At 47.0% G+C, this 17,450-nt stretch overlaps 1 protein-coding gene and 1 long non-coding RNA gene across 3 annotated transcripts in view; one reads left to right on the top strand and one right to left on the bottom strand.

The window, feature by feature from the left end:
• The window catches only part of SFXN4 (sideroflexin 4), a 24,327-nt gene extending 9,186 nt beyond the window's left edge, over window positions 1-15,141 (bottom strand). Inside the window, exons 1-11 of one of the 2 annotated variants that reach the window (XM_040486599.1) lie at window positions 14,971-15,140; window positions 13,512-13,577; window positions 11,622-11,696; window positions 10,204-10,230; window positions 10,063-10,117; window positions 7,797-7,822; window positions 7,021-7,074; window positions 6,879-6,935; window positions 6,681-6,746; window positions 5,799-5,871; window positions 4,815-4,930 (exon numbers count right to left, since the gene is read on the bottom strand). In XM_040486599.1, the coding sequence (XP_040342533.1) occupies window positions 4,815-4,930; window positions 5,799-5,871; window positions 6,681-6,746; window positions 6,879-6,935; window positions 7,021-7,074; window positions 7,797-7,822; window positions 10,063-10,117; window positions 10,204-10,230; window positions 11,622-11,696; window positions 13,512-13,577; window positions 14,971-15,009 (654 nt within the window). In that variant the 5' untranslated portion in view covers window positions 15,010-15,140. Of the gene's footprint in view, window positions 1-4,814; window positions 4,931-5,798; window positions 5,872-6,680; window positions 6,747-6,878; window positions 6,936-7,020; window positions 7,075-7,796; window positions 7,823-10,062; window positions 10,118-10,203; window positions 10,231-11,621; window positions 11,697-13,511; window positions 13,578-14,970 lie in introns of both variants that reach the window. The other variant, XM_040486601.1, reaches the window with a different exon arrangement.
• Window positions 15,142-16,249: 1,108 nt separating this feature from the next.
• LOC121037296 (uncharacterized) lies at window positions 16,250-17,442 on the top strand. Its single transcript, XR_005793695.1, has 2 exons — window positions 16,250-16,320; window positions 16,832-17,442. It is a non-coding gene; the product is annotated as an uncharacterized LOC121037296 (long non-coding RNA).
• Window positions 17,443-17,450: the final 8 nt, after the last annotated feature.

The raw sequence follows: 17,450 nt of genomic DNA on the forward strand, positions 1-17,450 counted from the left end.
TTTCTTTCTTTCTTTCTTTCTTTCTTTCTTTCTTTCTTTCTTTCTTTCTTAAAGCAAACCCCATCAAATCTTTTACCCTAAATTGGCCTTCATGCAAAAATGAAGCTCGTCCTGGACAGATGGACTAGACGTCCTGAGAGCTAGCAGGGCCTGAGGCTGCCTCCCCTGGGAGGCTGAGAGCTCCTGGCTCCTGGAGGGAAGGGATCCTAAAGCCAAGGGTGTGGCTGTGCTCACACAGCACCTGGAGGGCACGAGGAGCCAAGGAGCAACTCACAGATTAAACACCTGCTCATGGGGCACCTGGGGGGCTCAGTCGGTTGGGCATCTGACTCTTGATTTCAGCTGGGGTCCTGATCCCAGTGTCATGAGATCGAGCCCCATGATGGGCTCTGCACTGAATGGACCCTGCTTGGGATTCTCTCTCTCCCTCTACCTCTCCGCCCCTCTCCCCCAGTCTTGCTCACTCTGGCTCTTAAAAATAAATACACCTGCTCTCATTCTTCTCTTCAGCTTTGCAAATGATTCACAGCAGCCCTAGCACCCTACAGGTAAAGGGAGCTGAAGACAGATGCAGACAGATGGCCATCCGCGTAAAGACTTGCGCGGAAGTTCAGAGCAGCGTTATGCATAACAGCCCCAAACTGGACATAATCCAAATACCCGTTGCCTGGGGAATGGATACACAAAACCTGGAAGGCACATCCATACGATGCAATGCTGCTTAGCAATGAAAAGCAACAACCTTTCGGTGCCTGGTACAGGCGGATGAACCTCAAAAGTGAAAGAAGTCAGACACAAAAAAACACTTGTACAAGTCACTTACATGAAATTTCTGAAAGGCAAAACTATGAGGACAAAAAGCAGATCAGTATTTCTCTGGGGCTGGGGGTGGGAGAAGGGAGTGGTTCAATGGGCACAAGGGAGATTTTTAGGATGAAAATGTTCCGGATTTGGACTGAGATGATAGCCGCATAACTGCTTAAATTTACTAAAATTCATCCAACTATACTCGCGCCACAGGTGAATTTTATAGTATATAAATTACATCTCAATAAAGCTATTAAAAATGTCTCATTAGGGTGGTTCTTAGGCACAAAACCTTTGTTTCGAAAACGAGGTGTTTCAGGCAACCACTTGTCCCCTTGTTACCTGTAATTCATTTAGAAAGGTGGCCACTACCGGGGCGCCTGAGTGGCTGTTGGTTAAGCGTTCAACTTCAGCTCAGGTCATGATCTCACAGTTTGTGGGTTTGAGCCCCGCATCAGGCTCTGTGCTGACAGCTGGGAGCCTGAGCCTGCTTCGGATTCTGTGTCTCCCTCTCTCTCTGTCCCTCCCCTGTTCACACTCTGTCTGTCTCTCTCTCAAAAATAAACATTAAAAAAAATTAAAAAAGAAAGAAAAGGTGGCTCCTATTTTTCAGACACGCTACTAAACGTTCCGGCAGGAATCTGGTGACAGGCATGTAGCTAATGGTTTGTAATTCAGCTCAACTCAACACATCTCCGGAGGCAAGGGAAACAAAAGCAAAAATGAACTACTGGGACCTCGTCAAAATAAAAAGCTTCTGCACAGTGAAGGAAACAATCAGTAAAACTAAAGGCAACCGACAGAATGGGAGAACATATTTGCAAACGACATATCAGATAAAGGGTTAGTATCCAAAATCCATAAAGAACTTATCAAACTCAACACCCAAAAAACAAATAATCCAGTGAAGAAATGGGCAAAAGACATGAATAGATATGTCTCCAAAGAAGACATCCAGATGGCCAACCGACACATGAAAAAATGCTCAACATCACTCATCATCAGACAAATACAAATCAAAACCACAATGAGATACCACCTCACACCTGTCAGAATGGCTAAAATCAACAACTCAGGCAACAATAGATGTTGGCGAGGATGCGGAGAAAGAGGATCTCTTTTGCATTGTTGGTGGGAATGCAAGTTGGTGCAGCCACTCTGGAAAACAGTATGGAGGTTCCTCAAAAAACTAAAACTAGAACTACCCTACGACCCAGCAATTGCACTACTAGGCATTTATCCAAGGGATATAGGTGTGCTGTTTCGAAGGGACACATGCACCCCAATGTTTATAGCAGCACTATCGACAATAGCCAAAGTATGGAAAGAACCCAAATGCCCATCGATGGATGAATGGATAAAGAAAATGTGGTGTATATATATATACATATATATATATGTGTGTGTGTGTGTATATATATACATATATACACACACACACACACACACACACACACACACACACATACAACAGAGTATTACTTGGCAATCAAAAAGAATGAAATCTTGCCATTTGCAACTACGTGGATAGAACTGGAAGGTATTATGCTAAGTGAAATTAGTCAGAGAAAAACAAAAATCATATGACTTCCTTCATATGAGGACTTTAAGAGACAAAACAGATGAACATAAGGGAAGGGAAACAAAAATAATATAAAAACAGGGAGGGGGACAAAACAGAAGAGACTCATAAACACGGAGAACAAACTGAGGGTTTCTGGAGGGGTTGTGGGAGGGGGGATGGGCTAAATGGGAAAGGGGCATTAAGGAATCTACTCCTGAAATCATTGCTTCACTATATGCTAACTAATTTGGATGTAAATTAAAAAAAAATAAAAAATAAAGTTAAAAAAATTTAAAAAAATTAAAAAAGAAAGAAAAGGTGGCTCCTATTTTTCAGACATGCTACTAAACGTTCCAGCAGGAATCTGGTGACAGGCATGTAGCTAATGGTTTGTAATTCAGCTTTGTGAATCACGGACAGGGTTTACAGCAAGATGTTTGTGAGCCAAACAACGCTATATTTACCAACTGAACGAGCAGCCATCTTTTCTTTTTTTTTTTTTAAATTTTTGTAACGTTTATTTATTTTTTGAGAGAGCGAGAGACAGAGTGTGAGTGGGGGAGGGGCAGAGAGAGAGAGGGAGACAGAGAATCCGAAGCAGGCTCCAGGCTCCGAGCTGTCAGCACAGAGCCCGACATGGGGCTCGAACTCACAAGCTGTGAGATCATGACCTGAGCCAAAGTCACACGCTTAACTGACTGAGCCACCCAGGCGCCCCATCAGCCATCTTTTCTGACCTCGTCTTCTGCTGACACATAGGGCAGAGGGTGTCCCGACAGGAGTCCCCTTGAACACTGACAACACGAGAAGCTATTATTCCCTTCACTTCTTATTGGGCTGTTCTTTGCTGCTGTTCAGGCCATTTGCACACAATTGCCTCATGCTATGATTCTTTAGCTAATGGCATTCCACAGAGAAAAACAAAAAACAAAAAAAACAAAAAAACCTCACCTGCTGAAAAAGTAATTTTACAAAAAGTTCAAACCCCAAATGAGACCACCATAGGCCAGTCCAGTTTCTTCAACCTGAATGCACACAGAAGCCAGGGTGCTGAATTGAGCAAAAGAATTCAACTATTTAGTAATAAAACTTATTAAAAATTGAGGCCTTCGACGGGCGCCTGGGTAGCTCTGTTGGCTAAGTGTCTGACTCTTGATTTCGGCTCAGGTCATGATCTCGAGGTTTGTGAGATTGAGCCCCATGTGGGGCTCTGTGCTGACAGCGTGGAACCTGCTTGGGATTCTCTCTCTCTCTCTCTCTCTCTCTCTCTCTCTTCTTCTTCTTCTTCTTCTTCTCTCTCTGTCCCTCTGGCATGCACTGTCTCTCTCAAAATAAATAAATAAACTTAAAAAAATATTTACAACAAAATTTTAAAAACCGAAGCCTTTTTGAAGAGTTCTGGTCAGAGCACGGTTTTTCTCAGCCCAGCCTTGCCAGCAGACTGGTCCGGAAAGACGAAGACTATAAGAAAATCTGCTGTGAGGGGGACCGCGAACATTGCTCTCAAATCCAGACAGGGAGTCACTGACTTCCACAAGTGCAGAGCAGCCTTGGGGGTGTGTGTGTGTGGATGCTGAGCTGGAAAAATAAAATCTCACCCTCAGAGAGCGGCCTAGCATTTGGTGGAAGCCCGTCTGCAGCGGTCAGTCTCATGTGTCAACCTGGCTAGGCGATGGGACCTGGTACTTTAAAATTTTTTTTTTTTTTTTTTTCAGCGTTTATTTATTTTTGGGACAGAGAGAGACAGAGCATGAACGGGGGAGGGGCAGAGAGAGAGGGAGACACAGAATCGGAAACAGGCTCCAGGCTCTGAGCCATCAGCCCAGAGCCCGACGCGGGGCTCGAACCCACGGACCGCGAGATCGTGACCTGGCTGAAGTCAGACGCTTAACCGACTGCGCCACCCAGGCGCCCCGGGACCTGGTACTTAAACCAAACACTGACGTGCTACCGTGGGGCTATTTTGTAAATGTGGTTAACATCTATAATCAGTTAACTTTAAGCAAAGATTACCTCCCATGGTGTGAATGGGCCTTGTTTAATCAGTTGGGAAGCCTTGAGAGCAAAATCGAGAAGGTTTTCCCAAAGAAGAAATTTTGCCTCAAGGGCTCCTGAGTTTCTAACCTGCCGACCTGGCCTACACTTGAGCAACCTATGGGCCCTACGATTGAATCAGCCAATTACTTAAAATAAATACACACATGCATACATACGACTGGCTTTGTTTCTCTGGAGAACTCAGACTAATTGCATATTACTGGTGTAAAGTGGAAACATCATTTCAAACATCACAGTGCAAAATGGAAAACCGCTCTGTCTGCAAGAGGGAAAACAGGATAAGGAAAGGTGGAAGGGAGACATGACTTGGGTACAGCTCTCAAACAGAAAACTCAATGCTCTACCCAAGAGGCAAGCCAGCTAAGGCTCCATTGTGTCCCCTTACCTTTGTCCCGGCTTTTCTGGAATAGCCCATGACATTGCCTTCCTTGTCCATGACTTCAATCCCTCGAATGGGCTCAAGGCTTCGGGCTGCAACAACATTCATGGCACTGACGTGGGCTGTGGATGTAGAGAAGAAAATGCACAACAGAGGGTGAGTTTGGCCCAGTGAAGGAACACCTTTTCTGATGTCACGCCTCTTTCTCTGATGGCTATGCTTCCTCTGCCCTCAGGAGGTCACCTGGCTGGAGCTGGCCAACCGAGCTCTGTCCTGGGGCTGTGGAGCTGGATCAGAACTGTTGGCTTCCCAGTCAGTTGGTCCTTCCCTGACCAGGACCCGGCACCAGGTTTCAGCACCTCTGAAAGTCCAGCCCAGCTCCCTGGGAAGATTCCAGGAGAAACCCCAGGGTCCTGTAAAGACACCCCCCTTCTTTGCTTTAGCTGGTCTGATCAGGTTTCTATGACATTCTCCCAAATTTTACCGCTCACATCATTCTGCCAACACTTCAAACCGCTATTATGATTTCCAGAGTCAAACACGGAGTGTGAATCTGCAGGCTGGCAAACTTGAAACGGTTAACATCTCTGTTGCTCCCACTAGAGTCTGTCCACCAGGCTGGAATCCCCCCTACTGCCACCTATTCCCTGTGTGACCCTAGGACAGTTAATGTTCCCCTGCCTCAGCCTCTGCTTCTGTAAATGGACTAACGATATTGCTACCCATACATTTTTGTCAGGATTAAGTGAAATAATACATGCACAGGGCTTGCACAGTCTTGCAAATGTAATTGTGTTCATCCTCTGACAATGAAGAGTATATCTACAGAGCAAGTGTCACCTCTCAAACCAAGGACCTAGTTTGGCCCCGGGGACCTCGGAAAGCTACAAATAGCAGCTGTCATCAGTCACAATGTGGCCAAGGGACCTGGCTGTCCCCAAAGATGAAGGAAAGCTCAAAGACCACAGCGACTGCATGCTTCCTGCTTACTCAGAATGATGATGGGAAGGGCTTTTTTCAACAACATGTTATTCAGCCGCATCTGGAGCAAATGAGGGAGTAACTAGAAAAACAAGAGAAAAATCATTATTGCCTAGGTCCAAAAAATCAGCTGAACATACTCAATAGCAAGAGTTAGCATCGACCTAGTTCCTGGCACAGGTCAGGCCTTTGCAAATGCTCTCCGTGCATTTTTTAATTCTTGCAACGCTGAGGTGTTCTCCCGATTATCAGCGGAACACACGGAGGCTTAGGGAGGTTATATAACTTGTCCAGAGTCACTGAGCCACTAAGAATTTGAGCCAGGATGCCAACCCAGGCTTATCTGACTCTAATGTCTGTGTTTTTAACCATCACGGTGCCCTGACATCCAAAGCAATATACGATTTGTACATGTTTATCTAGCCTAAATACATTTTTTAAAAAGGTAAGAGTACTGAGTATATGCCTAGAAACTTGGGATGCTCATATGCTTATTTAGGGGGGGTGACAGGATTACAGGTGACCATTTCCTTTCTTATCTCCTGGTCATACTTTCTAAGTTGTTTGAATTGAGGGGGTGGCTGGGTGGCTCAGTCAGTTGGGAGTCTGACTCTCGATTTCGGCTCAGGTCACAATCCCAGGGCTGTGGGATTGAGCCCCATGTCAGGCTCTGTGTTGAGCATGGAACCTGCTTGGAATTCTCTCTCCCTCTCTCTCTGCCCCTACCCTGCTCACGCACGCACTCTCTCTCTTAAAAAAAAAAAAAAAAAATTTGAATTAAAAAACATAGATTAAAAAAAATAGTTTGAGTTGAAACATGAATTTTAATTCAGAATATTTTGTTTTGTCCTGAGGAATAAATAAGATTTGACAGATTTTTAAAATACCCACTCCAAAAAAGGATGAAGAAGCAATTACTCCTGTCCCTAGTAATAGACTCTCATGTGGGCGACGATTCTAAGGAAAAAACAAAAGTACATACTTAGCAAATACCACAGTTTTACCCTGGAAGGATAATTAAAACAAACAAACAAAACTCCAAAAGAAATAACAGAGCATTGCATATCCCCTGGGCCTCATAACACTCACATAACTTGCATTTCCGTTGACAATGTTGAATGCCGTAGTGTAGGTGTAGAAGGAAACCTGCACAAAGACGGAGGCAAACGGATCACACACTGGTTTCGAGCACAACAGAATTCAGTCATCATGAAATAGAAACAGTTATTACCTGAGGTAAAATCAGGGACTTCAGACTTTTCACCGACAGCATCGACAAAAAGATCTTTTAAGAAAATAAAGCAAAGTTTTAAGTGTTCTGGGGGAGGGGGAGCTGCCAGGCAAAGGACTTCCCAGGGGAGATGCAGGACTGGGCCCCCCAGGACCAGGACAAGGAGGCGAAGGTCCAGATGCAGAAGGCTACAGGTCAAGTGACGCCTACAGGGCACTGAGGACACCCGGGACTCTCACACGGGTCCCTGCCTCAAAGACCTGCGATGCAGCAGGGCGGGGCAGCTGAGAAGTTTGCACTTGCCAGTGGGCGCACACACAGGACGGGTGTGGGAGAAGTGACGGAGGAATGCTGTCACTTTGTGAAAAAGCACCCCGTGAAAGGGAAGGTGGTACAGCCTCTCTGGGGTGGGGGTGGGGGGGCAATCCCAGGTCCCAGGAGAGGGCCTGTACTGGGCAGGGGTGGGGTGGAGGGTTAAGGGAGAGAAGGTCACGGACAGTCCTGTGTGCTTGCAGCAGGGAGCATTTCATCCGCCTTGTAGCGCTCTGAGCACAGTAGGCATCCAGAGAAAGGACTACCTTGTGACACAGGGACCTTCAAGAGGCCCAGATGCCTGACTGGATTCACTGTGGGGGGCAGGGTGAAAACACAAGAAGAGCAGACAAGGGTCAGAGGCGGGGGGTGGCGGGACAGGGCTCCAGAGCTGGAGGACACAAACCGCTGAGGTTAGGAGATGAGTGGACATCTTCCTAAACCTGGGGTCTCAGCTGACTCACCATGGGTGCCGTGAAAGGTAGGAGAGCTGGCAAGGAAGAGAAGAGGGTCAGTGACTGCAGCCGCCGAGGCAGGCGGAGTGGGGGGGGGGGGGGGGGGACCCCCACCCGAGAACCTCCTCTCCAGCGCCCTGAAGACACAGACGCCAAAGGACAGTCTTCATTGTTTCATTTTTTCCTAATAATAACTATGTGCGTATGGCAAGCATTTCAATCAGCACAGCAAGGAAAGACCTAGCGAGGCGCCCCCGCCCCCGGGCCTTCCTAGTCCCTCCAACTCAGGGCAAGCGCTGTGAACCCGCACCTGTTCGTCCTTCTGCACGAACTTTGTACATCTGTGATGCAGTCATTTATAATAAGAAATCCGTATTTGCTCTTCGTCCCTGTTCGGAGCACAGAGACCCTAACGCCCTTGGGATTTCCTCAATGAGAACAGCAGTGAAGGAGAAATGGGTGTCTTTTGTACTCCTAAGAACCCCGGTGCAGCTCACCTGAGTTTATGTTAATGAGGTGACTTTTGGAAAGCCCCTAAGGCGGGGCTGGTTGCCAGGGGAACCAGCCAACGCATGAGGGGGTTGGACCTTTCGGCCCCACCCCCTACCTACCAGGGGAAAGGGGCTGGAGGCGGGGCTAGTCACAAGGGCCAATGATCTAGTCAACCATAGTGATAAAGCCTGCTTTTTACAGTGTTTCAGTTGCTGAGGACAAGCAGGTGCTGGCAGAGCAGAGGCCTGGGGAAGGTGTGGAAGCTCTTTCTTCCCCAGCCCACTCTGTGCATCACTTCCATCTGTTCCCGAACTGTATCCTTTAATAACAAACGGTGAATCTAGTAAGTAAATGGTCTTCCTGAGCTCTGTGAGCCAGTCTAGCAATTTCAAGCCCCAGGAGTTGGGGGGGTGGGGGGGGTGTGAGGACCTCCAATTTATAGCAGGTTCGTCAGAAGCACAGAGAACCTGGACTTTCAATTGGCCTCTGAAGTTGGGGTGGTCTTGTGGGCCTGAGCCCTTAAACTGTGGGGTCTGTCGCTGTCCCCAGGTCGACAGTCAGGACTGACTTAAAACTGTAGGACAGGGGCACCTAGGTGGCTGCGTCTGACTCTTGATTTTGGCTCAAGTCATGATCTCACAGTTCATGAGTTTGAGCCCCATGTCGGGCTCTGCGCTGACAGCACAGAGCCTGCTTGGGATTCTCTTTCTTTCTCTCTCTCTCTCTCTCTCTCTCTCCCCCTTCCTTGCTCTCTCTCTCTCAAAAATAAATAAACATTAAAAAAAACCCAAAAACCAGGGGCACCTGGGTGGTTCAGTCAGTTAAGTGTCCAACTTTAGCTCAGGTCATGATCTCACGGTTTGTGAGTTGGAGCCCCGCGTCGGGCTCTTTGCTGATGGCTCGAAGCCTGGGGCCTGCTTCGGAATCTGTGTCTCCTTCTCTCTCTGCCCCTCCCTGACTTGTGCTCTGTCTCTCTGTCTCTCAAAAATAAATAAATGTAAAAAAAAAAAAATTGAAAAAAAATCAAAAACCTATAAGACACCTGGCTGGTGTCACAGAATTGAAGGGTGTGGGAAAAGCCCATGTATCTGGTGTCAGAAGCGAGGCATTAAAAGGAGAGACAAGTGTTTTTCCTCTACTAGATGGAAACTCGCACACTCTCTGGTGCTCTCTCATGCTCACAACACTTATTCATACAAACAGGATCACTATACACTGTTTCATATTGTGCCTTTTTCCCCCTTAATACGAGTTCCTGGAGATCCATTCTTCTACATTAGCACATGGGATTTACCTCATTCATTTTAATGAATTATTTAACTATAGTCTGAATTGTTGGATATTATGATGTTTCCAGCTTTTTGTTCATAACAGAGAGAATTTATAGTTAAAAGGGCCCTGTATGATCATAGGTTTTATTCCCTTCACTGTAATTAAGATATGAGAGAGAGGATACTACATGGAATCCAAAACACTTATGAGTTACCAGTTCTAGAACCATCATCAATGAAATGATCGGCTGTGTTTCTTAGCAGATAACAGAGCAAAGTAGGTTTCAGACCCAGGCCTGTGTCCTCACCCCCAACCTTCCAGATCTTTCCACAGCACTGGATGCAGCTCTGGGCCCCAAACCTGCTCTTCTCCACTATCAACACCTAGACCCTTCAAACATCCCTTTTAAGCTGTTTCCAGACTCACTGTCAGAAATCCTTCTAGACAGAGTTTTTTAACTGTTACAAGCCATGTTTTCTCAACCCACTTGTGAAAATTGGAATCTGCTCACCTGCAGGTCGAAAAGGAACGGGGATCAGTTTGCTGTTGTCAGGATGCACTGTTGACTTCACAAGAGCAAACACAAGGGTCAGTCTGATGTTTGGTTTTGTTATCGTAGCAGGCTAAAAATTAGCAAGGGGCTGAAACTTACAAGACTTCTCTTCCAAGCTTCTTGTACCTAAAAAGAGAAAAAACAAGCAAAGCTTTTAAAGGTGAATTGGCAGCAAAAAAGAAAAAGAAAATCTCTCCAGTCTCATTTCTGGTGCCGCCTTTACTCCATCTTTCAGAGAGTGAAGGCCAGAACTGTTCAATGCCACATGGACAGAATAAATCAAAATAAATGAGTCAAGGGCGCCTGGGTGGCTCAGTCGGTTAAGCATCTGACGGCTCAAGTCATGATCTCGCGGTTCATGAGTTCGAGCCCCGATCAGGCTCTGTGCTAACATCTCAGACCATGGAGCCTGCTTCAGATTCTGTGTCTCCCTCTCTCTCTGTTCCTCCCCCCTCTCACTCTCTCAAATATAAATAAATGTTTAAAAAAATTTTTAAAAATTAATCAAATGTATCAAACAAACAAATGAACTAACAATAAGCAATAAAATGATCCACAGAAAGAAAACAGCCAGAACATTAAAAAGTCCTAAATCTCCTACCTTGGAGAGGACTCAAGGCCAACACCTAACTTACTCTTCAGGTGAGTACCTGAATCTAGCCTGCCCCTGGTTCAGAGAAGAGCAGACAAGGTGATGCACCATGCCATTAGCCAAGGCACCTGCATCTGAGCCAGGCTGTGAGCCCAGAGGCCCTATCAAGTTCATAAACACACACACACACACACACACACACACACACACACACACACACACCAAACTAAATATGTGAGCTTTCCACAGGCTGCCTCACAGGAGTGATGTCTATAGGCTCTGGAAAGCCCCATCCACCACAAGGTAGATAACAAATGCTTGGTTTAACTCTTTGGGCAGGAGTGTAATCCTGACCTGGACCACTGCCTCTAATGGGAAATAGATTCTGACTTCAGAGGCCTTCCTGAATTCTGGAGTTTCCCGTGGGGCTCCAGGGATCAGTCACAGAGGATCCCCACTAATATCTAAGCACAGGAGGAACCCTATGCTTTTTTCTCCTTTCCTTAATACTAGCTCCTTCTGCTAGTAATCTGGTTTACGAGAATGAATCCTCACTACATTTAAAAGAAACTAATCCATGGGGCTCCTGGGTGGCTCAGTCGGTTAGGCGTCCGACTTTGGCTCAGGTCATGATCTCACGGTTTGTGGGTTCGAGCCCCATGTCGGGCTATGTGCTGACAGCTCGGAGCCTGGAGCTTGCTTCAGATTCTGTGTCTCCTTCTCTCTCTGCCTCTCCCCCACTTGTGCTCTGTCTCTCTCTATCAAAAATAAATAAACATAAAAAAAAAAAAACTAATCCAGTTTTAAAAAGCAGATCCCCTGGGCAGTGTTCACTATGACAAGACTCCATCTGATTTGAGACCATGCAAGCAGAATCTCCTGAAGGCAACCACATCCAACCCTGAACCAGGCACGGGACACATACCCTTCGGTCCTCCAAGTCATGTATGAATGCATCTTCATTTGTTAACAATAGTTGCCTTGATTTTTCTATTTTTTCCTATGATCAGAGAGAAAAAAAAATCAAGCAATGATCTCAATATCGTTTAGCTATACCCTCAGATTTAGGAATCACATGCTCCTTGACATCTGATTTCAGTACAACACACTGATGTTCTCTACTCCCTTAGAGTTTTCATGAGGATAGGCCCGTGTGGCACTCAGATCCAGAGCTCCCAGCTTCCCAGAGAGCTCCAGCAGCTCAAGCCACGGGTGCTGCCACCTCCCTCCCATTCTCTGATGTCAGCTGTCTCCGTGAGAGCCACCACCATCTGACTGGCTTTGAGAGTTAGAAACCTGAAGATCTCTCCTCTCTCTCACCCCCACATCTGATCCATTCAGGCTTACTTCCTCTCTTCATTTCTTCTTAATTTGAGGAAAAAAAAAGAATTAAATACAGAAAATACAAAGAATGAGTACATACTCCCAATCCCCTTCCACAGAATTAACAGCTGCAAACATTCGGTTATATTTGCTTCCAATTTTTCTTTTTTTTTTTTTTTTTTTTTCCCCCAAAAGCCATCACCCGCAGTCTCCTGTCTCCCTATTCTATCAGAGAGAAAGCATTATGAGTTCAAGGTATGAAATTCCAGTCCACTTTCTTATACTTCTACAAATAAGAATACATGTATCTGTAAACAAAGATGTAGTTTTGGTTTATATTGTCATCTGCATAAATGTTGTACTTTATGCGTCTTGCTTTTTCCACTTAACATTGTAGATGCTTTCCATGTAACATCATACACGTGTTTCCATGTTAATACTATACATCGCTAACTAGATCATCATTTTCAACTTCTATTAGTATTCCACTGTATGCATATACATTATATTTTCCTATTTCCCTACTGATGGGCATTCAGCTTATTTTTCTCTATTATAAACTAGACTGTGGGGCACCCGGGCGGCTCAGTTGGTTAAGCATCCGACTTCGGCTCAGGCCATGATCTCATGAGCCCCAGGTCGGGTCTGTGCTGACAGCACGGAGCCTGGAGCCTGCTTTGGATTCTGGGTCTCCCTCTCTCTCTGCCCCTCCGCGGCTCACACTCTGTCTTCCTCTCTCCCTCAAAAATAAACATTAAAAAAAACATAAAAATAAAAATAACTAAAGAAGGCTGCCTGGAACAACTTGAACACAAGGATGGGAGTGTCCCTGTGGCTCTGGTCCTGAGGGGTATTGCTGGTGACAGGGCATCTCCTCTTCTGCCCTCAGCAACACATGGTTCAAACCCTGGTCTTTCACTCAGATAGCTGAGCCATTCCCTGAACAGCTCACCTCATCTACAGTCTGATCCCTCTGATCCTTCGCCACATGGTGACCAGAGACCCTCTGAACCACAAACCTCACCACCTCGCCCTGCAGGCTAAATGCAAACCCCTCTCATCTGAATGACACACAAGGCCCTTCAGGAACTGCCTGGTTCCCCAACGCACTGACCGGACTACCCGCTCTCTCCCCTGGGCTTTGCTTACAGTCCCTTCTATCTGACCTTTCCTGGATGCCTCCTCCCTCTGGCCTTCTGCCTCCCTTAGAACCCGAGGTCAAGGTCTGTGACCACCTCTGCCGGTCTATTCTCCATGACCAGGGATGACTGTTTTGATCCCTTTTGAACCACCAGCACCTGGCCCAGAGCTTGGTATTACCTGTCAGCATTTGCTTACCCACCTTCCAATCTAACAAGCTCATTCTGAAGGAATGAAAACGTGATAATATATATGGGTTCTGTTTCCACTGCTTTTCAAAAGGGACACACGGTCTTCCCATTTCAGAATAAGATGTGAAATGCGTTATCTCAGAAAACAAGGAAATACTCACAATTGAAACGACCAAATTTGTAGGATCCAATAACTCTGTCCACTGAACGAATCTCTGAATAAAAGACTGGAGAGGGAGAAGAGCACCAGAGAGGTTAGTGGTGGCAGAAAAGAAAAGATATATGGTAATAATAACGGTGAACATAATGTTTGAGACCCTAACAGGGCTTCTAACTGCAGCTCCTGCAACATCCCCATTTTACAGGTGAGGTAAAGCTCATGAACGTACCCAAGAAAACCCAGCCGGGACCAAACCCAGCAGCCTGTGCTCTTAACTACTCTAATATCAAATTACTCTCGAGGGTTAAAAGCTCAGACTCTGGGGTCAAATGGGCCTATCTATGTTCACATCGCACAAATGACCTGGAACCAACTACCTGGAAAGTTCTCAGAAGCTTCTTCTTTACCCTCTTATCATTGTTCTAAGACTTAACTTGAGTCATAAAGAACCCGACACCCCAGCCAGGCATCAGTAAAGGCAGCTCAGTTCACATGTGGACAGAGGAAGTGTGGTTGGCTTCCAAAACCTTCCCCTTCCCCTCCCCCACAACACACACCACCTCTGCAATGGTTTTGGCTTCCGGTCCTGGCTCTGCCTGGAAAGCTGGAGTTCCCTGTCCCCTTTCAACTTCCCTACTCAAAACCAGGCTAGGCCCTCCTTTAGGTAAGGCTGAAAGAGAACACCCTAGAATTGTATGGTCCAATTAGCCCCGTGTGGCTCTGGAGCCCCTGAAATGTGGCCAGGCCAAACTGAGATATGCTGTATGTGTAAAATAGACACCAGGTTTCAAAGATGTAAAAAAGGGATGTAAATATCTCATTAATAATTTTTACATTGATTACGTGTTGAAACGTGAATATTTTATGTTTGTTGGGCTAAATACAATAGACTGTTAAAATTAATTTCTGTTGTTCCTTTTTACCCTTTTGAATGTGGCTACTAGAAAAATTTTAATGACCTCTACGGCTCCCATCGTATTTCTATTGGGCAGCGCCGCCCTGTCACCGCCTAGAGGCGGGGCCCGCGCTACTCCCTGTCTACCGCTGCCGACAGCCCCTGTGCCATCCGAGTGGCTGAGCCTACGGAGGTTAGGAGGGGCGGGGGTGGCTCCTGGATGCATCTGTTCCTTTCCAAGCTGGTGCTCAGCAACAGCTTAGGCAGCGGAGGGCAGACCCCTGCGAGGCGGGGCCTGACTCTTCAAGACGATGGGTAGGGTGACCTTGTGACGACCCTCGCTAGCCAGGCCTGGGGTAGCGGTGACACGCGGTACCAGCCCTGGCTGTCGGCCTCCCGCACGCTTGGGTTTCCCCTTCGTCCCCTCCCGGGGTTTGAGGTGGGAAGGCGGGTGGTGCGACCACGTGGCCTACCCAAGGTCACCCGGGCCAGCCAGCACTCCAGCCGGTGACTTCACGCGGCCCAGGGCCTCCCCGCCCCCAGCCGCGCCGGGCCCGGGCCGTACTTGGCGTTCCGTGATCCAGAAGCGCACGTTGGGCTCCATGCTGGGGCCGCGCCGCTGCACCCTGGGAGCCGCCCGGCCCCCCGCGTTTCCTCCTCCTCCTGCTCCTCTTCCTGGGACCTGTGTAGTGGAGGGAGGCCGCCGCCACCCCGCCAGGCGCGGAGGAGGAGCCGGGCGGCGTGCCCCGCCCCAGGCGCGCGCGCGTCCCCTGTTCCCGCTGCCGGGTTCCTGGCTCGCCCGCTGCTCTTTGTCGCCGCGCGCCAGTGGCGGGAACCCGGTGCGCCCGGTATTCCCGCTGCCGGGTCCCCGAACTCCCGATGCTCGCTGTCACCACGCTCCAGCGTCCAGATCCCACGCCTCCATCCCGCCCTGGTCCCCGTGAGCCTTCCGTCCCCGTGCACCTGCCCATCCTCCTGCAGACCAAGTCTTCCCAACCTTATTCTCCCTTTAGGGTAGCTGGACCGCTTCCAGGTTGGAGGGGTCACCTATGGACCCCTCTCCCCCCCCCACATCACAGTACCTACTGAGAAGAACCTGAATCTTACCCAGATGACAGGTGTGCCAACCTTTTGGAAGGGCGTTGGGGATAGTCAGGATTGGCTACTTAATTTTCACGGTGAAATTTGAAAATGTGGCACGCCTTATTTAAAAACGATTGAGAGTTTCAAAAAGTCAACATCCCGAGCATTAAACCAGGCCCAGGGCCCTTCTAAGTGTGGGGCCCTGACCCTGTGGGTGAAGAGGGCACTGCATAAAGTGCAATCTCCCCAAGTTTTTCTCTAGTGCTGGGGCAGTTTCAGTTCTTTCCTTTGAATACCAGATCAAGTAGGGTCTGGTTGTGGAGAAGAAATGCATCTGCCCTCCTCCTGCTGCTACCTCCCCTACATCCTGGCCCTGCACTGGGGTGGGTGGGATGGTTGTAGAATGTGTGCTCCTGGACATTTAGGGAGTTCAGGGGTCTTCAGGAGTCTTGGGTTGAAGACCATAAGTTACTTAGTTGGATGGCATTGGTGAAATCAACATAAATGGGTCTATTTAGTCATCTGTAAAAAGAGGACAGTAATCGTACCCATTTTAAGGTTTTGTTGCCGATCAAATGAGACGAAACATGTAAAAGCCCTAACATGACCCTAGGTCCGTTGGAAAAGCTCAGTTTGGGTCTTTAACAGCCAGCTGGCCTGTTCTGTCCCTTGCCTTGTCTTGCCTTTCCCTCCAGGGACATGAAAGCTTAAGGTTTTATGCAGGCTGATGTGAATTTGTGCCCCCTTTTGCTCAGCTCACCTGGCTCACTTTTCAATAACCTCAAGAGTTCATCTCCTTTTCCAGGAAGTTCACCCCCATGCCAGTGGCTGGGTAAGCTCCCCCATCCCCAGTGCTCCCCTCACACCCCAGGAATGCATCTACTGCATATTGTGCCAGAGTATTTAGCACACCTGTATGATTTTCTGTTGGCTCTACCCTCAAGTATGTCAAATCCAGCTCAGCTTCTCTTCTCTGGACCCTTATAGTCTAGTCTTAACAAAGGAGCCAGAGTGATCCTCCTGGAAAAACGCTTGAGGCGACTCTTGTCAGTCAAAACCTTCGAAGAGACCTTCTAAATTCTAAACCTTCTAAATTCTTAGAAGAGAATCCAAAGTCCCCAGTTTACCCATAAGGCACTCTGGGCTCCCCGTGACCATTCTCCTTCTTCACCACTGCAGTCTCACAGCCCCTTCAATTCTTCATCCACTCTACGCCTACTCTTGCCTCAGGCCCTTTGCACTTGCCAAACCCTTTGCCTAGCACCCTCACTTTCTACATGTTTTATCTCACTTGATCCTCATCAAAACCCTGAGGTATGACAATTATTGCCCTCACTTTACAGATGAGAAAACGGACCTGGACGTTGACTTTAAGGCCTTCCTGACGACCCCATCTAGAACATCTCAATTCTCTGCTCTAGCCCCCTACTCTACTTTATTTCCCTTTCAAACATTCTATGTATTTTTATTATATTTATTGGGTTTCCCTCTCTGGAATGTAACTGCATGAAGGAAGGGGGTTGTCTCTTTTTGTTCACCCTTATGCTTCCAAAACAGCACCCAGGATTTACTGATATAATGAATAGATGCTTCCATATCTCTCTTGCCCTAACTTGAGTTCCTTGGGTACAGAGCCAGCATCTTATTCATATTTGGGGGCCCTGAGCTAAATGCTCCATAAATGTTTGCTGTTCTAATCAGTAGGAGACCTAGAGCCTCACAACATAAGCCGAACCAACAATTAATGGTGTTGAGCATGCAAATATTTTAAAATATGTTTATTATGTACTTTACATTGAGCACTTCAGAAAAGAAAATAATTACAATGATTTCAAAATGCAATTACTGGATTCAATAAATATGCTTTATAATTACGCCCAATCAATATCTACAATATTTGTGGACACTATGTCAGCTAGCAAATAAGTAAAATAACTATTTTATTTTTATTTATTTATTTTT

The sequence above is a fragment of the Herpailurus yagouaroundi genome, unplaced genomic scaffold (genome assembly GCF_014898765.1).
Source record: "Herpailurus yagouaroundi ecotype Mexico unplaced genomic scaffold, PumYag 163, whole genome shotgun sequence".
NCBI classification, from domain to species: domain Eukaryota; kingdom Metazoa; phylum Chordata; class Mammalia; order Carnivora; family Felidae; genus Herpailurus; species Herpailurus yagouaroundi.